This window comes from Budorcas taxicolor, chromosome 14, assembly GCF_023091745.1.
Source record: "Budorcas taxicolor isolate Tak-1 chromosome 14, Takin1.1, whole genome shotgun sequence".
Classification (NCBI taxonomy): domain Eukaryota; kingdom Metazoa; phylum Chordata; class Mammalia; order Artiodactyla; family Bovidae; genus Budorcas; species Budorcas taxicolor.
The window spans coordinates 76,697,604-76,721,256 of NC_068923.1; the positions used below are offsets into that span (position 1 = coordinate 76,697,604).

Consider the following 23,653-nt stretch of genomic DNA (forward strand, 5'->3'; position numbering starts at 1 on the left):
CAAAATATCAGTATTATCCTCTTCCTACCAAGATAGGGGCAAAATAGCACTTATGCGGGATTCTGAAGGTTTAAATTTGAATTAAATGAGAGTAAAGTACCCAGTCCACAACCAAAAATATATTTAACATACTTTAAAGTTTATTGAATTCAAGAATGAATTGGACAATCATTTAACTTGAGACCGTTCTCTTAACAGTAAAATAAAATTATTACTTCTCGCTCCACCTTCCACACAAGATTGCTGTAGAGAATAAGATGCTAAAGCTTTAAAAATTGTAAAGTACAGTACTACTTTGAAGTGGGATTTGTATGTTGATTTAATGTCTTTCCTATCAACTGGTATTTTTGCAACTGATTCATTACAGCTAGCCTTCCTATTAAAGCCCCCAACTAACTCCACAACTGTTGTACACATTTTTAATACTTCGTTTAGACTATTTCTGATTTTGCCTGGTTGCAAGTCTGTGGAGCCATGTACGACTGTGACAGACTCGCACTTTGCAGGAAAACATTTTTCTGGAGTCCTGTTCTCAGTTTCAAATTGCTGGCAGAAGTAGCACGAAATCAGCGACTCCACCCTAGCCTCTTAAGTGAATTGTGATCACGATACTTTAAAAAGGGAAACGGACAAAGACCTCAAAATAGTTTGCCCAAATTAAAATCACGCTGACCAACGACAGCGCCCAGATGGGATACCCGGGAAGAGTCTTAAGGGCTCGGAAAGGAGAGGACCGGGAGTCCGAAGGCCCCTCCGCTCCCCGGTCCTCTACTGGAAGCACGACCCGGGTCCAGCGCTGGAACGGTTGCGGGGGGCGGGGGTGGGTGGGTCCCCGAGCGGGCGGCCAGGACCCGCGGCCGGTTGGGGGTCAGCGAGCACCGCGGCCGTTGAGGACTCCAGCTCCCAGCAGGCACCGCTTCCGCGGCCGAGGCGCGTGGCGGCGCTGCCCGCTGGGACTCGTAGTGCGGTCTGGTAGGAGAACCGGGGAGCCAGCCTGGGCTCCTTTTCGCCCACGTTGCGGAAACTGGGCCTGGTGGGAATCACGCCGGCCCACTCTGGCCCGGCGGCCCTAGGGGACGGGGGTGGGGGTGGGGGCGAGTGGAACACGACTGGCTGCGGCGGGAAGAGGGCCCTCGGCGGCGGCGCACGTGGGGGGTAGTTAAGCGCCGTGAAACCCGGAAGCCCCGCGCACCGCCCACCGCCCTGGTGACGGCTCAACGCCTCGCCCGGGTGGAGGTGGGGCAGGGTGTGTGGGAGGAGAGGCCGGCCCACCCGACTCCTCAGAGAGCCGCCCGCGAGCCGGTTCTCCCCTCCACTCCCCTCCCCCATGGGCCCTACGCCGCGCGGGGCCCGCCCACACCGCGGCGCGTGCGCAGAAGCCCCGCCCCTCCGCCCCAGCCCCACCCCCAACACCCGCAGCAGCCGCCGCCGCCGCCGCCGCCACCTCTCCCTTCCTCTCTGCTCTTTTTCTCCTCCTGTTTTTCTCTTCCCTCCTCCCCCTCCGCCTCCTTGTCTCCTCCCCCTCCGGCGCTGACGCTCGCGTAGGGCCCTGGCGTCAGACGCGCGGGGGGCGGGGCGAGTGCGGCGGGGGGTATAAGTAGAGGGTGCAGGAGGCGGTGCTTCCCCTTCTCCCCGGCGGTTAGTGCTGAGAGTGCGGAGTGTGTGCTCCGTGCTCGGAACACACATTTATTATTAAAAAAATCCAAAAAAAATCTAAAAAAATCTTTTAAAAAACCCCAAAAAAAATTTACAAAAAAATCCGCGTCTCCCCCGCCGGAGACTTTTATTTTTTTTCCTTCCTCTTTTATAAAATAACCCGGTGAAGCAGCCGAGACCGACCCGCCCGCCCGCGGCCCCGCAGCAGCTCCAAGAAGGAACCAAGAGACCGAGGCCTTCTCCCGCTGCCCGGACCCGAGACCGCCACCCTCGCTCCCCAGCCGGCAGCCAGCAGCCAAGCCTCCAGCGGCAGCGGATCGACCCGGTTCTGCGGCCGTTGAGTAGTTCCCGATTCCGGTTGATTTTTGTCCCTCTGCGCTTGCCCCCGCTCCCCTCCCCCCGGCTCCGGCCCCCCGGCCCCGGCACTCGCTCCCCTTCTCTGACGGGAAAGGTCGCGCGGCCTGTGGCCCTGCAGGCAGCCGTGCCGAGATGAACCCCAGCGCCCCCAGCTACCCCATGGCCTCGCTCTACGTGGGGGACCTACACCCCGACGTGACCGAGGCGATGCTCTATGAGAAGTTCAGCCCGGCCGGGCCCATCCTCTCCATCCGGGTCTGCAGGGACATGATCACCCGCCGCTCCTTGGGCTACGCGTATGTGAACTTCCAGCAGCCGGCGGACGGTGAGAGCCGGGCCCGGCGGGCGGGCGGCCATGAGGCTCAGGCGGCGGCGGGCGGGCTAGGCCGGCGGGGCCGGGGGGGAGGGGGCGGGAGGGCATGTCACCCCACCCGAGGCCAGCGGGCCGAGGCTGGGGCGTCAGGACCCCGGATACCCGCGCCGGCCGGGCCCCGCGCCGCCGGCAGCCGCACGCCCCTCGCGCGCCCGGCCACTTCCTTCTCCGCGACCATTTTCTCGGCCTCAGCAGCGCTCAAACTTTAGGGTGATGACGCGCCCGGGGGGTGGGTGAGATTGGGTTCTAACACCACGCGGCGCCCCCCCCGGTAGCGGCGAGATCCTGGGGGGTGTCGAGCGCCGAGACCCCTTCTCCGGTAGTCGGTGGAGGCGCTCCCACCACCCCCAGGCTCCTGCCGGCGCCCCAGGACGGGGAGGAAGTGCATTTCGTTGCTCGAAAAATACCACGTGTTGAACCCGGTAACCTTCCAGGCCCGAGGCCTGTACCCTGCCGCGGGTCCAGTCGCCTGGGGGAGCCGCGGGGACTTGGAATAAAGTTAATCTGGTGGTCGTCCTCTGGTTTCTGCCAACATTCTCACTAACGTGTGAGTGACTGACGGTTCCAGAAGTGTAAATTACCAACGAGACGTTGCTTTGGGGGTTCAGACAGTTCTTGTAACAGCAAGTTAGGAGAGGGGATGTAGAAGATGACCCATCGTTTTCTCAGGCAATTTAGTTAGTTTCGATTTTTTTAAATCTAGTAGTTTCGTAGTACTGGTAATTCGGGGTTTTTTTTTCTTTTGTATTTTACCTCCTGAAATCGTCTCTGGTTTTGAAGGATTTTACTTAAAAATGTCGTCCCCAATTTTGACTGTAAAATGTTGCTTATGAGTGTAGGGTGTACCAGACCGTTATACTTACGTGGTATTCTAGTGGTGATTTACTTATAAAAGTTGTCCAGAATATTCATACATCATGGGGAATGAGTGAAAAGTAAGGAATTAATTAGTTTGAATATATGAGAAAAAAGATGCGATTAACTTTATATTTTTATAAAGTTCACAGAAATTCGAATATTTGGCAAATAGGTATATGGCCTGATGAGTTGCCGAGATTTTTCTTTATAGCTGAATCAGTTGACTTGGAAGAGTCATTTTCACTTAATTTTATGATACATTTTTGCCTTTTTTCCCTTGACTACTTGAATATATGTCAAGTATTATAAGGAATTAATTTTTGTAGGAAAGGCCTTGAAGGTGGAATTTAAAACTTTGATCTCGTTAAGGAGTTGTTTTTGGTCAGTTTTTCACTAGGTAAAGTTAATACTGAGATTTGGAGGTGACAGGCTGTCGAGCCACACCAAGTTGTAAAACTGCAGTGCAGGTTTTCTGCCCTTTGCTCTGTAGGCAGTAGTTCCAAATGCCTCTCTGTAAGGATTTTTCCCAACTCTGATCAAGTTTATCACTAAATGGAAGATCAGGGAAGGTAATTTGAGTGCAGATAATCACAAACTGAAGGGTTGATAGAGAAAACTTAAATGAACAACTTCTAGAAATGTGAATTTTTGAAACTGACTGTTAACATAGTTTCTAAACTTAACAATTTTAAATCAGAAAAAATAATTTCTTAGGATTTGAAAAGTTGGAACTTCAGGTTACCATGGTTACAGTACACTCACTGTATTATTTTCTATACCAGTAGACTTCTACTGTCAGTACTGAAAAGGCAGCATTTTTCCATCTTCAGTTTATTTTATTCCTATATGTATACAAATTATTCTCTTTCCAAATTACGTGATCTTCCTTCTACTCCCCCCTTATTTTGCTACATCGGTGTAATAGCTTCTGAAAGTGATCAGTTTCCAATTTAACAGGAAAAGGTGACTCATTCAAAAGAAGCTCAAGCAAAGTCAGCTAAAAAACTAGGGGAGCTGAGTAGGTGTGGCCAGTTGATAAATGAGCTGACAGCTGATTGTCACTATCTTCTAGAAACTGAAATTTTCATTTATAGAAAGAAGTGGCCGGAAAATTTGTTTTCTCACTAACTTTACAATTAACACTAGCATGGCATTTGTGAAAATTGATGTTTCAGAACTTGAGATGGATTGTGTGTGTCCCTTTAGGAACTAGTCTTTTCTACTTAAGAGGATATATTTTTCCATTTAGAATCCAAACTTCTTTAATAAGTGTTTCTTTAATGGTACAGGTGCACATAATTTGATCCTTCATAGATTCTGAACTCAGATTTTGAAATTTTCTAGCACTATCCAGAAGTAACTAATCATCAGTTATTAAGTAAATGGTTTAAGATAAAATTGGTTTTATATGTATTAATAGTGAGTTGGACTATTGTAAACAGGTTATTTAAAAAATTTTGTTAATAGCTAAAGATGCTCAACTTCACATTAGTTTTTGAAGGCATGACTCAAATGTTTCTGAATGGATAAAACCTTTCCTTTTTTTTAACATGGTAGCAGGAAGTTGTGCTGTGAGTCACTGAAATCCCCCCAGTAAGTCAGAAACTTTTTTTTAGAAGATGGGCTAGTTTTTGTGTAATACTGACAGGAATAAGCAATAAAACATTTTTAACAAGTAGTAGGGAATAAGTTAAAATGCTTGAAAATCTGTAAACTGCTCTGCTTGTGGATAATCTATAGTTGCTTTTAGTGTCTTTTTATATTGCTTTTCAAGTAGATTGTGAAGGGGAAATCTGTTTATATAGTTAACTAGGAACTAAAGCGCTTTTAAATTTCATGGCAATTAAAGGAAGAGATTGCTTCAGAAATATATTAGTTCTAAACAATATGTCATCTGTTAACATGTGGGAAATTTGGGATTTCTTGATACTTGTCTTTGTGTTGTATGATATAAATCTAGACTGACAGGTATAAGGTCCAGCCATCTTCTGTTTAAAGAGGTAGAGGGGCCATGTGCTCAATTATTCTCTCCACAGTAGAGTATATTAAGTAGACTGTAAAAGTTTTGAATAATATTTACTTTAAAAATGTCCTTTCTTGCAGCGGAGCGTGCTTTGGACACCATGAATTTTGATGTGATAAAGGGCAAGCCAGTACGCATCATGTGGTCTCAGCGTGATCCATCACTTCGCAAAAGTGGAGTGGGCAACATATTCATTAAAAATTTGGATAAATCCATTGATAATAAAGCACTGTATGATACATTTTCTGCTTTTGGTAACATCCTTTCATGTAAGGTAAGCAAAAATGTGATAAGTAAGCATAATTTACTGTTCATGGGGTTCTCAAGGCAAGAATGCTGAAGTGGTTTGCCATTCCCTTCTCCAGTGGACCACGTTTTGTCAGAACTCTCCATCATGACCCATCTTGGGTGGCCCTGTGAGCCACAGCATGGCTCAGTTTCATTGAGTTAGATAAGGCTGTGGTCCATGTGATCAGTTTGGTTAGTTTTCTGTGATTGTGGTTTTCAGTCTGTCAGCCCTCTGATGGAGAAGGATAAGAGGCTTATGGAAGCTTCCTGATGGGAGAGACTGACTGAGGGAGAAACTGGGTCTTGTTCTGATGGGCAGGGCCATGCTCAGTAAATCTTAATCCAATTTTCTGTTATTGAGCAGGGCTGTGTTCCCTCTCTATTTGATCTGAGGCCAAACTATGATGGAGGTAATGAAGATAATGGGCAACCTTCTTCAAAAGGTCCCATGCACGCTCACACTCAAGCACTGCTAAACTGCCCCCACCCCTCCAGCAGGCCACCAGTGACCCACACCTCCACGGGAGACTCCTGGACACTCACGGGCAAGTCTGGGTCAGTCTCTTGTGGAGTCACTGCTCCTTTCTCCTGGGTCCTGGTGTGCACAAGGTTTTGTTTGGGCCCTCTCAGAGACTGTTTCCCCAGTCCTGTGTAAGTTCTGGTGGCTCTGTGGTGGGGTTAATGGTGACCTCCTCCAAAAGGGCTAATTGCACCCAGAGCCCCTGCCCCACTGCAGTCCACTGCTGACCCGTACTTCCGCAGGAGCCCCTCAGTCACATTTCTGGCTCAGTCTCTGGGTCCTGGTGCACACGATTTTGCCCCTCCTACCGTCTTGCTGGGCTTCTCCTTTGCCCTTGGATGTGGGGTATCTTTTTGGTGGGATCCAACATTCTCCTGTTAACTCTTGTCAGAGCCTAAAGAGGCCCCAAAGATGAAAGTTGGATAAGACAAGGTGCTTGCTGCTACCGAGCACACAGTCATCTTTCACTAGATTATCAGAAACCTAATTTGGAAAATAATTGGAAACGCTGGTGTAGGTCAGAGAACCCCATGCGAAATACTTAGTTCAAAATAACAGACTATCCATGGTGGAATTTGTCTCATAATAATAGGTTATAAAAATGAAAATTAAATGAGTAACAAAGTTTTTAAGTGATAATAGTAAAAATATATCTAGGAGTTTCTCTGGAGCTGTTGTGGGTAGTGTGAGCAGCTGAACTGAACACTTATTGCAGGGTTGTAGCTGTGTGCTTAGTCGCTCAGTCTTGTCCGACACTTTGCAGTCCTTCGGACTATAGCCTGGTTTTTCAGGCAAGAATACTGGAGTGGGTTGCCAGCCCTTTCTCCCGGGAATCTTCCTAACCTAGAGATCAAACCCCCATCTCCTGTACCTTTTGCATTGCAGGCACACTGAGCCATGGGGAAGCTACTTCTTTATTCCTTAAGATAGCAACTGTGCTTTCTGTTAATGGATATCTTTATTTCCCAAATACCGAGGTTAGGTAGCTGACAAGTTATCTGAACATTGGAAAAATCCTAAATCAATAGTAAGTAATGAAAAATTGGTATACACTTTTCCCTAGGTGGTTTGTGATGAAAATGGTTCCAAGGGTTATGGGTTTGTGCATTTTGAGACACAAGAAGCAGCTGAAAGAGCTATTGAAAAAATGAATGGGATGCTTCTAAATGATCGCAAAGTGTAAGTATAAATATGAAGTTAATCATATTTCAAATCTGTTTTTAATAGTTAAAATCAATTCATCCATTTTACAGGAAATATTCGTGCTCAGAAGAGGTAACAGCTAGAGTGAAAATTGATAAACCATATCTTGGTAGATTTTATAATTTTTTTTCTCCATATTTACTGTAACATACAAATAACAGTGAATTAATACAGCTGGTCAGCATTCAAACCGAAAAGAAAAAGGAGAAGTTAGGTATGCTGAAATACAAAGCTTTCCCAGAAATAAGTGCATAGTTGAACTAAGAAATCCAGGCAGAAACTTAGTCATAATTCTTAAGGTAATAATTAGCCCATTTTACATTCAGAGCTGGGGCTAAAATGATTTGCCTATGTTTTACATGCTGGTATGACAGATAAACTGGGATACAGATTGGTTGGATAGATTCAGAGCCCAGGGTAGCTCTTTACTCGGCCTTGTTAGTCGCTCAATTGTGTCCTAACTCTGTGGCCCCCCCCCATGGACTGTCACCTGCCAGGCTTCTCTGTTCAGTGGAGTTCTCTGGGCAAGAAAACTGGATTAGGTTGCCATTTCCTTTAAGGGATCTTCATGACTCAGGCATCGAACCCGGGTCTCTTGCTTTGCAGGCAGATTCTTTACTCTTTGAGCCACCAGGAGTTCTTTAGCCGACTCTTACAATTATTGTAATTGTGACAGTTTGACTCCCTTTTCCGTGTAAAGATAAATCAGAAATAAATCAGAAGTCTTCATGGTTTATCTTTTCTGAAGTAAACTTGTTCTTAAAAGTTGAAAACTTTAAAAATGATGATACTGATAAAACCTCTGTAAGACTTTCTGCTACAGAAAAGGTTGTAAAAATACAGATTTTTATGAGCCCAAAGAAATTACAAATGTCAATTTTCTTTATCTTCTATGCCAGTGGATTTTTCTTATCTGGCCAGATTCAGCCTAGAGGTCATCTTGTAAGTGATCTGTGAGTTCATGTTGCCATGTAAACTGGGGTAATGGCACACAAACTGGGTTTGGTTCTTAGAAGTCAGCTACATCACTCTTAAATCTGTGTCGGGTGGGGCGGGTGGCATGGTCAGTCTGTTCATGGAGGACTCATGCACATGGTGTTAGCTGTTTGAGTTCTGTCAGCTGCATGGTTAAGGAAAGATTTGGAATATGTAAAGAACCTCATATGTCTCAGAAAACCAGCAACTTCTCAGTGTAAAGAATGTTTACAAAGGATAATTCTTAAAGTTAGTACATCTTTAGATGAAGAAAGCGTTCAGCATCACTAGCATTTACAGATTAAAATATCTTTGGCCTGCCAGCAGTGGTTTAGAGGAGAAAATGGCTACCACTGGTGATGGCCTAGATTAAAACAAGAACTTGATTTATTGCTGTTTTCTGAGTATAAAATGATATAACCCTGTTTTGGAAAGCAGTTTGTAGGTATAAACTTAAGGTCATTTATATAACCTTTGAACTGCCGTGATTTCTACAGTGCAATCCTAAGAACAAGTAACAGTCTTGTAAAGTTAAGGCATTATTTATAAAAGCAAAAAGTTGTGCTAGCCACAATGGAATAATGTTCCCATTGAGAACACTTATAAAACTAATTGCATGGAGAAGTACCACTGTGTGGGAGGAGGGAGATGAGGGGGATTCTAAGAGAATAAAATCATAGGTATCTTCTCTGAAGAGAAATTGTGCTAGATAGACTTAAACACAGAAAACAAAAAGACACACTAATATTCAATCATGTTCCGGGTGGAATTGTCTGAGATGGATCTTTGAAGTGAAGTGAAGTGGCTCAGTCGTGTCCAACTCTTTGCGATCCTGTGGACGGTAGCCTAACAAGCTCCTCCGTCCATAGGATTTTCCAGGCAGGAGTACTGGAGTGGGTTGCCATTTCCTTCTCCAGGAGATCTTCCCAACCCAGGGATTGAACCCGGGTCTCCCATATTGTGGGTAGACGCTTTACTTTGATGTTATTCTCGTATTCTGTAGTGACACGCAGACTACTGTTACACTGCAGAAAGCCTTAATTTTTAAAACACTTTCGTTGATAATGTCACAAAGAAATTCGTCCCAGGCTGTTGGGTGTATGAGGACAGAATTCAGTAGCATAAATTTCTGTTGTGGAAGAAGCCGTGTCGGAACAGCAGTGATGAAAGTTTTGTCTCTTCACTGGCCTGCTCCGTGTATACTTCACTTTCTTTGTGTTTCTGGATATAATCTTAACCCAGGTTAGCTAGAAGGACAGCAAAAGAGTATATTAGGAATAATATCTTTTTTTGTGGTTATAGTTGGGAGGTTTGTTATATTTGGTGCTTTTATTTTTTCACTTAAGACCCTATTTCTGTTTTATAGTGTGCTCTTTATTAGCGATTCTGAAATTAGCAGTGACTATTACAGAATCACCTATCAGGCTTAATTAACCTGAACTTCATAAAGTAGAACCTAATTTTATAGTTCTTACATATTTTATTAGATTTGTTGGAAGATTTAAGTCTCGTAAAGAACGAGAAGCAGAACTTGGAGCTAGGGCAAAAGAGTTCACCAATGTTTACATCAAGAATTTTGGAGAAGACATGGATGATGAGCGCCTTAAGGATCTCTTTGGCAAGTTTGGTAATGTGTCTGAATTAAATTTTTATATTCACATTTTGTTAGTTTTGGATAATATACTAAAAATAAATGAGACTTCATGGTACTTAAATTTTGTAGTTAATTTGGATTAAGCTACTGATAGTCCATTATACTAGCATATAAATACAATTCTATCCAGTTCAAAGGTTAATAGCCTTGTGTTAGCACAGTAAGTTGTGACTGTGTAATTGGAACAGACTTTAAAAGGTTTTGCCATGTTAAGAAATCGTGCTGGATTTATGCGGTAACAGATCCCATCTCATCAGAGGCATTGCATGTGACACAGCCAACTTAGGTTGGAATGTAGTCTTTAATTATGGGTTAGAAAAGCTGGCCAGCTTTAGGATATTTGGCCAGTCTCAGCATCATGTTTGAGCAATTTAAAATAATAACTTTGAACGATCCAGATTTTCCAGTGAAGTGTAACCAGTCTCACTTTAGATAGTGTGTAGCTAATCAAAAGATGAACCTGACATGGTGCTCCTGCAGATGTTTTGCTTGCCCCTTAACTTTGCTTTCCCTTCTGGTTAACTTAAACAGGTGTCCTGTTTTTTTTTTTTAAGAGCATTTCAAATCATAAAGAATTACGAAATGTAATAATTTACAATTGCCAAGCTGTCATGCCACATTGAACCCTCTAAACAGTCGTATCTGTGCCCATAAATCTTGCAGATTCGCTGTAATTAGATGTGATTTTTTTTTATAACCTTTTCCCCCACCTACCTAAAATAATACCCAGTTCAATTAAGTCTATTTTATTGAGCAGGTTGGTGGGGGAGAAGTATGTCTTCAGAACCATGCCATCTCTAGGTACTTCTGTTTTGTCTTCCCCAAAGGTCAAACCCTTTGTTTCCTCTACTCCCTGTTGAAAATCAAGTGGGCCAAGGCTTAAGGAATTCTTAAGAAAATCAAGTTTTAGAACAATGCATCTGTTTTGTACTAAATGCTAAGAATAAATTAACTTTGTCATTTACATTTGTCTGAAACATACCTCCTTAAATGGAAGGAGGAATATTTCAGAGAAAGAGTTTACTTAGCTTCTTAGAAGAAATAAAGGGTCTTTGAAGAGAATGTTTAGTGCTCACGATAGGGGAGAGGGTAGTTAGAGGAGGAGTACATTTCTGGAGGTTTGGAATTTTTTTTAATCCCCATTTTTATATTCTTTTCTGCACAGCTTTTTTGAAACTTGAAATGTATAAACTAAATGTTGTATGGAATATATTTGAATCATTTAATTTTTTTTCAGGACCTGCCTTAAGTGTGAAAGTAATGACTGATGAGAGTGGAAAATCCAAAGGCTTTGGATTTGTAAGCTTTGAAAGGCATGAAGATGCACAAAAAGTAAGACTTAATATATAATTATCAGTGGCAATGTGGGTTTTCCGTGGGGGATATAAAGCTGATTTGCTCTTGCATCGAAATACACAAGCATACCGCTGGCTGTTCTACATGTTGTTTTCCATATGTATTGTTGTGAATTACTTGTATTTCATTTATTAGTTTTGAGAGTATAAATTGAAAATCTATATTATGTCTTAAGACTTCCCTGGTGGCTCAGATGATAAGGCGTCTGCCTACAGTGTGGGAGACCTGGGTTCAATCCCTGGGTTGGGAAGGTCTCCTGGAGAAGGAAATGCCAACCCACTCCAATATTCTTCCCATGGAAAATCCCATGGACGGAGGAGCCTGGTGGGCTGCGGTCCATGGGGTCGCAAAGAGTCGGACACAACTGAGCAATTTCACTTCCCTTCACTTCTTCATTATGTCTTAAAACCTCAAAGTTTAGTTTTTGTGGTGGGTCCATCTTTAGCTTTTATCATCTAACAGATTTTTTTTTGTTGTTAAAAAATGAACTTATTAGTGCAAGTTAGTAATTAAAATTTTTGTGTTTTTGTTTGGTAAGGCTGTGGATGAGATGAATGGAAAAGAGCTCAACGGAAAACAAATTTATGTTGGTCGAGCCCAGAAAAAAGTGGAACGACAGACAGAACTTAAGCGCAAATTTGAACAGATGAAGCAAGATAGGATCACCAGATACCAGGTTCATTTTTTAACTGAACAAGTAAGACTAAGGAGTGAGGAAACCTATTCTATGTTCATTTCAGTTACTGCCAGGTAACTGGAGGCTTTGAGACGGGAAAAGGAGAGGAAACATGGGATAAGCTAATAGGAAGTATGTTTAAGTACCACTGTGGTTTTCTTTTTCCAAATTTTTTTTTTTTTTTAAGGGTGTTAACCTTTATGTGAAAAATCTTGATGATGGTATTGATGATGAACGTCTCCGAAAAGAATTTTCTCCATTTGGCACAATCACCAGTGCAAAGGTAAAGCGTATGATTGATACATCTTTTTTTTTAAGATTTGAGAAAAATATGTGCCCATGTGAAAGTGAAGTTGCTCAGTCGTGTCCGACTCTTTGTGACCCCATGGACTGTAGCCTACCAGGCTCCTCCATCCATGGGATTCTCCAGGCAAGAGTACTGGAGTGAGTTGCCGTTTCCTTCTTCAGGGATCTTCCCTACCCAGGGATTGAACCCGGGTCTCCCGCATCGTGGGCAGACGCTTTAACCTCTGAGCCTATGTTCCCTGAAAAGCATTTAAGTGGAGTATTGTGCATCCATTTATTCTGAATGTATGAAGAAGCATGCATGTTTTACAAAGGAGAGGCTTTATAAAAAGTCCTTTTTAAAAAGAAGTCCTTTGTGGATCACTATATCACTGTTGGCAAGGAGATTAAAAAGTTTGGCAAGAATTTATTCTGAGAGGAGGTCATTATGTTAATTTGATAACACTCGCTGAAAAAATGTTGATCAAGACAGAAAAGTGACAACTCCATGCTGAAGTCTGGCAAAGGACTTGGTTGGCTGTCCCAGATATTTTTCATGCTTGTATACTTACTGTATGCATATAAACTTGTTGTAAAACAGAGTCATAGTATACCTATTCTGAAATTTGTCTTTTTATTTACAGATCTGGGTACATATTTATCTCAGACATTTTCTCATTTTTCATTAAGGGCTGGCTATTCATGGTATACGTGTACCATAATTTATTCTGCCGTGCCCATATTGTTGGACATTTGGGTTACTTGCGTGTTAACAGTATTAGAGCTACCACTCTTAACATCCTCATATATCTTTGCACACATACATACCAGTATTTCTGAAGTCCTAGAGTTGAAATAGCTGGTTAGTGGGTATGTATATCATGTCAGCTCTTTGTTTTATATTGCAGATGTTTTTTCCAAGTGTTCCATTTAGGACTTGGGATTCTTGTATCATCTTAGGTTTTCCTTGTATTTTGCATTTTTTGTTCGGAGTCAGAATCTATCTGGCAATTGGAATTGTTTCAATGTGATGTGACTATAAGCTCTACGTTAATTCAGAATTATCCCATTGCATCATGTACTAGGATAGTCCAAAGTCCATCTTTTACCCACTGTTTTAAAATGTAGGCTTAACATCCCAAGTTCCCATACTTGCATGGTTATATTTCTAGACTCTTTTTGAGATGTAATTGACATAAAACATATTCAAGTGTACAACATAGTTGTTTGATAATTGTGTATACTGCAGAGTGATCACCACTAGATAACATTTATTACCATAGATTAAAAATGTTTTTTTTCTTGTAATGGTAACTTTAAAGATCCGCTCTCTGCAACTTTCAGATAAGTAACACATAAACTATAGTGCCCACACTGTCCCTATACATCCTATTCGTTGCGTCCCTAGTCATTGCTTCCTTGTGACTTTATGCCTAGGAGTCTGTACTTTTTAACCACCTTCATCCGTTTCCCCAAGCCCCCTGCCTCTCTGGCAGCCACCAATCTAATCTGTTCTCTGTATCCCTGAGGCCAGTTTTTTGTTTTGTTTTGATTCCACATTTAAGTAAGATCATGAATCTGTCTTATTGTTCTTTTGTTTGTTCCAATATCACCAGCATGATGTTTAATACAGATGTATAGCATGCATACATGTAGGTCTACTGAGTAGTTCATTTCCTTACTGCTTGTTTAAAAAATCTTTGGAGTTATTGTGAAGTTTCCTGAATGTTGTTTATACCCCAATATTTATGGCCCTTACGGTTGTGAATGAAATTTTAATTTAAAAATGATACTCAACTGCTCCCCACCCCCAAAGAGTAATAAAGCATCTTGTCAGCTTGACTTGTTAGAATAGTTAGATTTTAATTTTGCATTATTCTAAATTTTTTACTAAAATTTAGTAGGCTTTGAATGTATTTAGAAGTTAAACCTTAATATTGAAAATCTAAAAACCTTAAAGTTTCTGTTGTGTCTTTGCCTCTTTACTTTTGCTTGGCTAGGATAATGCATACATGTAGTTTACCCTTAGTATTTGGATATTAATGGGAAAATTGTGGGGAAAAAGATGAAAGTGTTGACAGGGTTAAGTGTGAGGTGGTGGCTCTAGTTGATACTGTTTTTGTGCCTCATCCTTCCATTGCATTAATTGTGTGGTTTTTTAATTTTCTTTCAATAGGTTATGATGGAGGGTGGTCGCAGCAAAGGTTTTGGTTTTGTATGTTTCTCCTCCCCAGAAGAAGCCACTAAAGCAGTTACGGAAATGAACGGTAGAATTGTGGCCACCAAGCCATTGTATGTAGCTTTAGCTCAGCGCAAAGAAGAGCGCCAGGCTCACCTCACTAACCAGTATATGCAGAGGATGGCAAGTGTAAGAGCTGTGCCCAACCCCGTAATCAACCCCTACCAGCCAGCACCTCCTTCAGGTTACTTCATGGCAGCTATCCCACAGGTAGGTTCTAGAAAAGGACAAAAACCTCATGAAGGTTTTCCTGTTTGGTCACCTTTAATGTTTTGTCATCCTCCCTCCCCCCCAAAAAAAGAAGAGTAAAGTCTTAAGATGAAAACATTGAGATGTGAATTATGATTGGATTTGAAAAATACTTAAGAGTGTGCATGGTATGTATTAAGTCACTTTAGTCGTGTGTGACTTTGCGACCCTATGGACTGTAGCCCACCAGGCTCTTCTGTCCATGGGATTCTCCAGGCAAGAATATGGGAGTGGGTTGCTGTGCCCTCCTCCTGGAGTGTGAGGACCTGTTAACTATTTTGAACATGCATAATGTGTTGTGTTATCTGCTTTTTCTGATACATTTGCTTGCTTCCAACAGACTCAGAACCGTGCTGCGTACTATCCTCCTAGTCAAATTGCTCAACTAAGACCAAGTCCTCGCTGGACTGCTCAGGGTGCCAGACCTCATCGTAAGCTTTTTTTTTTTTAAGTTGCAAAGTATTTGAACTAAAAAACATAAATGAGGCAAATTAGCTGTTATATCCAATGGTATATTAGCTGTTGCTTTACGTAATTTATAGTTACGGGTGTTCATTTTCGGCATCTTTAGCATTTTGTTCTTTAGAAAGAATCTTAAAATGCTAATAATATGTATGCTAGTTTGATTTTTTTTTTCTTTTTATCACAAGTTTGGGAGTGCATCCAACTCCATTTCATATTTTTATGCTCTGATGTGAAGTGGCATAAAAGTCTGAAGAAATGGCAAATAGGAGCCTAAGCTTTTAAAAAACATACTTGTTTATATCTGGTCATTTTTAGTCTTTTGTGCAAATCTCAGCTCTGAAAAGGCAAGATGAACACTGAGTTTTTCCCAGTTAATGTGTGTTCATATCTTTAAACGTAGCATTCCAAAATATGCCCGGTGCTATCCGCCCAGCCGCTCCTAGACCACCATTTAGTACTATGAGACCAGCTTCCTCACAGGTTCCACGAGTCATGTCGACACAGCGTGTTGGTGAGTCTTAACCCTTCCCATAAAAGTTGGTCTCCAATTGGAAATACAAAGATAAATACAAAAAACGTTTTTATTTTTTTAGCTAACACATCAACACAGACGATGGGTCCACGTCCCGCAGCTGCTGCAGCTGCAGCTACTCCTGCTGTTCGCACCGTTCCACAGTACAAATACGCGGCGGGAGTTCGCAATCCTCAACAGCATCTTAATGCACAGCCACAGGTCACCATGCAGCAGGTGTGGATTTGACGGCTTCTTTATGATAAAGATGACAGTCCTAGATTGCAAAGACTTTTGAGGACAGCCGTATGATGTGTGAGAGCTTAAGCTGTCTAGAACATCTTGTTGAAGTCCCCCTAATGGCTAGTATGTAAAAATATGTGCTATACTCCAGGAACTAGAGCAGCATTTTCCCTTCCTGAATTGCGTATGTGGTTTGAGAGTTTTATTTGGCATAGTTGTAAGAAAGGGTGAAATAAAGTTTAGTTTGTGAGATTTGGCTTACCGTTTTTCTGCTTTTTTGACCCCTGGGACCAAAATTGTGGTTGATTATACTAGAAGTATGGTTCCAAAGACTACTCCAGATAAAGAAAATTCAACATCCCTGTGCTTATAATACTTGAGCACTTAGGTGTTAATAGCTGCCTTAGGCTGCATTTTCTGGTTCACTCAGCTTCTCCTGTTTATGTTTAGATTATAGTCTTTATCCGGTTATTTTCCAGTGATGACTATGTTTGTGCTTGCCATTACTTTTGTACTTAGGAATTTTCCCATTTTCTTTCTAGCCCGCTGTTCATGTACAAGGTCAGGAGCCTCTGACTGCTTCCATGTTGGCATCTGCCCCTCCTCAAGAGCAGAAGCAAATGTTGGGTAAGTACCTTTGTCCCACCTGGTCAGTTACAGTAAGAGACTAGAAAATAGGAAGACACTTGGACTGCCTTTGCACCTAAAAATGACAGCTAGGGTGGTGGGATCTGAATTGGTATGAATGATTACCATGGCAGTTTGTCTGCCTAACTCATTAAAAGCCTGGAAAGCTATTAAAATGTTGCCTTTGATGGACAGGGTAATGGGGCAGGACTTGCCAGGTTCCTACCACATTTTCTGAAGGAGGAGTTTGAAATTTGAACCAAATGAGTAAGCCACTTTGATTTTGACTGAGCACAGATTTAACACATAGCTTCATCTCATCTCTTTTTGGCAAACTGATGCTTTCAAGAATTAATTGCCTTGTGGTATGATGTTGATCCATTTTATACTGATCATCTCATGAAAGATACTGGAGTGGTGGATTATGGGTTCGCATTTATTTGCTGTATACGAAGGGTTCATAAACCCCAGTTTTACTATAGTAGATGCCTTAAAAAAATTTTTTTTGATTGAAGGAGTTTTTGAATGTTTTTGTTCCTAGGTGAACGGCTCTTTCCTCTAATTCAAGCCATGCACCCTACTCTTGCTGGTAAAATCACTGGCATGTTGTTGGAGATTGATAATTCAGAACTTCTTCATATGCTTGAGTCTCCAGAGTCTCTCCGTTCTAAAGTAATTTAAATTTATCATTTACCTACCAGCTTCTTATACTACATATTCCAGAATGTTTTGTAGAACATTTATAGGTTCTTTGTACAAGTCACGCACAGTTCTAAGAGCTTTATAAATATTAATTGAAAATCCTAATAACCTATGGTGCTGTCATCCCTATTTTATAGACAGGAAAACTGAAGCATAGAGAGGTTAAATAATTTGCCTGGTTGCTCACAAAGCAGCTAGTGAATGGCAGAGCTCGCTTTCAGATCCAGTCACTGTAACTCCAGCATCCATTAACTCTTAACTGTGCTCATCTGTATTGAAGAAAGGGATATTTGCTGATATTTCTGAACTTGGGGGATTTTTGGTGGGGAGAAGGAAGTACAAGAGGTTAATAATTCCAAAACAGTGGTGGAATAGAGCCCGAAGGATACAGATGTATAGTTGGAATGTGTTTTTTTTTCATAACAGTCATTAACACCTTCATCTGAGGAAAGGAGTTTGCCTTTGTTGGACATTTGTAGGTTGGCGGTTTGAAGCTGTATTCTAATTATTGTTTTTCAGAACCAGTTTGTTTTCGTTTTTTCAGGTTGATGAAGCTGTAGCTGTACTCCAAGCCCACCAAGCAAAAGAGGCTGCCCAGAAAGCAGTTAACAGTGCCACTGGGGTTCCAACTGTTTAAAGTGAGCCTGCCTCGTGTTTCTTATTCTCACAGTTTGAGCATGTATTGAAACGTAGCAAAAACTCATTTTATCACTAATCCAAATGCATTTCAGTTTTTCAAAGAGAAGTAAAAATACAGAGGAATTAACTATGTGTTACCCTGGTATAGACTTGAATTTTTGAGATCAAGACCCCTTCAGACATTTTGCATAGTAATTTGTGTTAAATAGCTGTAACCTGGATTGGCCCTGTGTAGATAGCTGAAGGACTTTCATAGCTTAATACATTTTCTTGGGTGGCAGTGATGAAGTTGTTTTTTGGCCTTTAATACTGCCTTTCCTTACACCCAAGAAATAGGGTGACGTAGCTAGAGCCAGGTGTGTACAAAGCTTCCCTATGAAATAGGAAGTAGCTGGGGCTGTGCGGGTCGTGTTCCGTGTTTAGGCTCCTCTGCCCCGCTGCCACCGTGTGAGAGCGGCCGTGCAGCTTGGGAATGAGCAGGGGACAGAGCTTCACAGAGACAGGCCCTCCACAGGCTGAACTTGGCTGAAGGCTTTCATTCTGACAAGTGCCAGTATTGGTCCTCTTACATTTGTTTTTATTAAGAGACTTGACAAAGCAACATTGTGTAAATTTAAGGTGTGCAACGGGTTAATTGGATACATTTATATATTGTAAAATATGACTGTCATTATAGCTATAATTAGCACTTCCGTCACTCAGGTAAAGGTCCTTTCTTTTTAGTGGTTGGAATCATTATGTTCTGTGACTTAACTTTGATGATCATAATCTCTTTTTCCCCCACATTTACAGATGATCAGGGACCATGAAAAGAAACTCGTGCTTCACCGAAGAAAAATACCTAAACATCGAAAAACTTAAATACTATGGGAAAAAAAACATTGCAAAATATAAAATAAATAAAAAAAGGAAAGGAAACTTTGAACCTTATGTACCGAGCAAATGCCAGGTCTAGCAAACATAGTGCTAGTCCTAGATTACTTATTGATTTAAAAACAACAAAAAACACAAAAAAATAGTAAAATATAAAAACAAATTAATGTTTTATAGACCGTGGGAAAAAGAATTTTCAGCAAAGTACAAAAATTTAAAGCATTCCTTTCTTTAATTTTGTAATTCTTTACTGTGGAATAGCTCAGGATGTCACTTCTGTTTTAAATAACAGAATTGATAACTGAGCAAGGAAACGTAATTTGGATTATAAAACTCTTGCTTTAATAAAAATTCCTTAAACAGTGCACAGTGATGTTACGCTATTTTATTTCTCTTCATTTATTTCTCTTTGTAATTGGCTTGGGAAAATAGGTGATACTTGAAACTGACGTTAAGAGCCTCTTTCATAACAAAGGCACTGATTGTTTTTCAGAAGTTTATTAGGTTTATGGAAGAAACATAAAACCATGCTTCTAATGCACTTTATGAAGTCAGATTTCTGTGTGAGTTCTTTCGAGATTATATGATACGTTAAGGTTTCCAGGCTGGGAGATAGCTTTTAAACTATCACGTGGTATAAAATAGTAATAACTACTGCTGGGAGATAGCTTTTAAACTATCACGTGGTATAAAATAGTAATAACTACTGTGTTTGCTGGACAAGAGGGTGTAGATAAAATAAAAATTATACCAAAAACTAGTAACATTAAGTATACTTAGGATTAGTTTTAAGCCTTAATTTTCTAGACTTGTAATTTGACTTATTGATTACTGTGACTTAACTCTGTATAATACTTTATCATCGAAAGTACTTTTAAATAATGAAGATAATAGGGCTTCTACATTGAGAGAAATGGATTTAAAACACCAGGATTGGGGCCCAGGGCATACACATTAGACAGGTATCCCTGACAGTTTCAGTGTGCTTTAGAGAATCTAGTTTTAGAGATCTAGTTTTAACTCTATTTCACTCTACACAACTGCCAGAGTTTGCTTTGTGAGTTGCATATCTGATTATCACCGTGCTAGAATTACCTCAACTGTCTTGCCTTTGGGAGCAAGTAAGTCTGTCTAAAACCTTAGCTATGACAGTGCCAGCCCTCCCTGCATATTGAAGCCTTAACCATGCTTCTGTACCTGGAATGCATTTCACTGTATTCTGAAACTCAAGATAACAGACCCCACTTCCTGTCCCATGGCTTATATCATGCCACCTAGTAGGCATTATTAACAGTGATGATTTTGTATTTTGCCTGGCTGTAGTCCTACCCTGACTGTTGAGATGAAAACAACTTTTATGAATCACGAAAGCTTTATCAGGGATATATCTCAATTTGAATATAGAATGGTTCAAGCCGTCACATTTTAAAGGAGCCTCTTCTGAGATGTCTCAAGCTAAAAGTTCTCACAGCTGAAAACCATTCCAGATCTAGAGCTGCAGGTGATGTTCACAGACAGTAGTTTGCTTTGTGTGTTGGATAGCTGGAATTCAGTGTTTCTTGTGTGATACAAAGATAAATCATTCGATTTTGAAATGTCTGTTTTCTTAGAGGAGACAACGGAACAGGTAGATGTCTGTAATCTACTTGCAGGAATTGACATAGGAAAAAATCTTCATTGTTTGATTGTGTAAGTTCACCTACTCAACCAAAAGTTACTTGTCACCCACAAAATCTTTGTGCAAACAGATTTCAGTCATCTGTGGATAGCACAGAACGTTGAAAAATGAGTCACCTGAAATCCACGTGTTCCCAGCAGAACTAAAAAATGTCTTGTTTCAGCTCTCAAAAACAAGTGTCCTTTTCAAGGGCTGTTTGTGCCTCACTTTGACATTTTCATGCTGTGTGTGTCTGTGAGTGTGTGCGTATGATTTTACTGTTTAAATGGCCCCTGTGGAGAAAATGTAAGTTTCATTTGGGCATAAGTTATAGAGCTGTCAGCTGTGGGTTCAGTGTTAACAATATATATTAAATGAGAGGTCTTTAGGCAGAAACACAAAGCTGTGTGTCAATAGATGAAAATGTGATAGGCTCACAGGTACCTAACTTATTTCCCCTAGGAGCAATGACTCAGTTATTTACTACTTTCAATGTTAGCAAGACTTCACAAAACAATCTTCATAGATGATAACTGACTGCTGCTGCTAAGTCGCTTCAGTCGTGTCCGACTCCTAGTGACCCCATGGACTGCAGCCCACCAGGCCCCTCTGTCCATGGGATTTTCCAGGCAAGAGTACTGGAGTGGGTTGCCATTGCCTTCTCCGGATAACTGACTAGTGTCTGATAAATGTATGGCTGGGCTTTCTTGGTAGCTCAAAACAGTAAAAAATTTGCCTGTAATGTGGGAAACCTGGGTTCAATCCCTGGGTTGGGAAGATCCCCTGGGGAGGGGAGGGCATGGCAACCCACTCCAGTATTGCCTGGAGAGCCTCTAGGCTACAGTCCATGGGACTGCAAAGAGTCGGACTTGACTGAGCACATCCAACTTCATGGAGGATTTGAAACGAAGCACAGTGAAGGATACTACCATATCTCATAAGGCTTACTTAGGGCTGCCTCTTGGCAGGTAGGAGATGATAATGGCTACTTGGAAACTGCTTTTTTAGCCTAGAATCTCCTTTTCTGTAGCACGCACACTAAGTTGCATGGCTGAAACAAGCTAATGTATCTTGTTTACAGGATGCTACCTTTGATTATACCTCTACCAAACTAATGGATCGCAGTTCAGTTCAGTTGCTCAGTCGCGTCTGACTTTGCAACCCCATGAATTGCACCATGCCAGCCCTCCCTGTCCATCACCATCTCCCAGAGTTCACTCCGACTCACGTCCATCGAGTCAGTGATGCCATCCAGCCATCTCATCCTCTGTCGTCCCCTTCTCCTCCTGCCTCCAAGTGAAATTTTAGAGAGTACATTGAAATTTTCTTACTCTTTTGATGTAAATCCATTGTCCCTATTCATTTGCAGTGAGTAAATGAAGACCTGAATAGCTGTGCTTAATAAGTGCATTCTCCGTGTAAGACCAGTTCTCATGGAAACGATCAGGTTTGGTTTTCTGTCCACAGCTTTTAAGTTTCGGGGCAGGGTGGGGGGGGATTTGTTTTTTCAACAGAGATGGTGATGGTAGTTCAGTTGCCAAGACTCTTGTGATTCCATGATCTGTAGTCCATGGAGTTTTCCAGGCAAGAATACTGAAGTGGGTTGCCGTGCCCTCCCCTCCAGTTATCTTCCTGGCCCAGGGATTGAATCCAGGTCTCCTGCATTGCAGGTAGATTTCTTTACTGACTGAGCCGCCAGGAAAGCCTTAACAAAGTTAGGAAAGCATGCAGTTTACTTTGTTACTGGAAACATCCCCAGAAAGCCTGAAACAGTTTATTCATTTATTAACCTAACCTAACATACTCGCTATAGAGAAGCAGCTCTTCATGTTGGAAGGCGAGAATATTTTTTTAGATCCCACAAAATACATAGCAACAATTGATAAGGTATATATGAGCAGGTGGATATGTGACTGGTGATGATAAGGTTTTGTTTCTGTGTACTCCCAACCTCAAGTAAGAAAAATATATTGTACTTGGAATATTTTATTCTGATATTCAAATCTCTTAAGTAAACACGCCAGACTGACATCCAAAAAGTCTTTAATCATCCCCCAAATGTTGATATTTCCCAAACCATTGAAATCAGTCAAAGATATTTTGACCATTTTTTTTGAAGTAACAGCATAAAAAGTTCTAAAAATGTAAAAACATGAATCAGATGCTTAATTGTATGCTAGACATGGTTTTTAAATTTGTTATAGACCTCACTTTTTATAAGTAATCACTTAACAAATGTTGGTGATTATTTATAATACCAATTATGATACAGTTATAATTTGGTGGGACAGTAATTACGGGCAACAACAAAAATTGTGAAACGAGTGAGGAATGGAGATCGTGTGCACTGAGCAGTTATGGGCACCTGTGTAAAGCAGGGATTCTTAAGATGGGCGGAGCATTTGAAAAATCAGAATTTTTTTTAAACACTGAAAAGCTTGCTTTTGACTATTGAGCAAGTGCTCCCTGTTGACTTATCAAATGAACTCTACATGTACTGTCTCATTCGGTTCTTAAAACCATCCCTAAGTTAGATTCAATCATATAATCTCATTCTACAGGTGAGGAAACTAAAGCTTGAAGAAGTTTCATGACTTTCTCAAGCGCATAGTCAGCGGTAGTGAAGCTTGGATTCGAATCCAGATCCGCAGGCTCTACAGTGTCTCTGTAAACTGTAGGATCCAGATCTACGGGCTCTTAGGGTCTGTGTGAACTGCCTATGAACTAGGAAAAAGTGAAGTTCTATTAAAATCTCAGAGGCTTAGGCTGCCTTCAGTCTGGGAGACAGGAGGTGACTGGAGATATCAGTGCCTGAGAGTAAGGCAAAACAAGATGCTTTTCTGTTGTCACATTTTAGGGCAGTCAAAAAAGAGAAAGTCCTCATTTAGTATAATGAAAAAGGACGTCTTTAACCAAGCTGAGCATATTTCCAAATCAATCTTTTGAGCATCTTGGACTGCCTGGGAACATCAGATATTTCTTTTAGCAACCCGGTGATCATTTTTCTGAGTTTGTTCATATTCTCATTCTAGGTTCCCTTGGAATTATCAATGGACTTAAGCAAAACCTTTTAATTACCCTAAGAGTTTTTATAAAACTTGTGGAACTAACCTTCTGACCCTGTATTTTATTTCTGCACTGTGCATGCGTGCCAAGTCACTGCAGTCATGTTCAACTCTTTGTGATCCTGTGGCCTATATCCTGCCAGACTGTCCATGGGATTC

General features: G+C 41.4%; 1 protein-coding gene across 1 annotated transcript; it reads left to right on the top strand.

Moving 5' to 3' along the window:
• The first annotated feature begins 1,642 nt into the window (after nt 1-1,642).
• PABPC1 (poly(A) binding protein cytoplasmic 1) lies at nt 1,643-19,131 on the top strand. Its single transcript, XM_052651468.1, has 15 exons — nt 1,643-2,338; nt 5,348-5,541; nt 7,139-7,254; nt 9,741-9,880; nt 11,145-11,239; nt 11,802-11,939; nt 12,127-12,222; nt 14,401-14,673; nt 15,053-15,143; nt 15,578-15,688; nt 15,771-15,925; nt 16,474-16,558; nt 17,100-17,230; nt 17,805-17,898; nt 18,692-19,131. Exons 1-14 carry the CDS (start codon nt 2,146-2,148, stop codon nt 17,895-17,897), a joined length of 1,911 nt encoding a protein of 636 aa, XP_052507428.1. The 5' UTR covers nt 1,643-2,145; the 3' UTR covers nt 17,898; nt 18,692-19,131.
• Nucleotides 19,132-23,653: the final 4,522 nt, after the last annotated feature.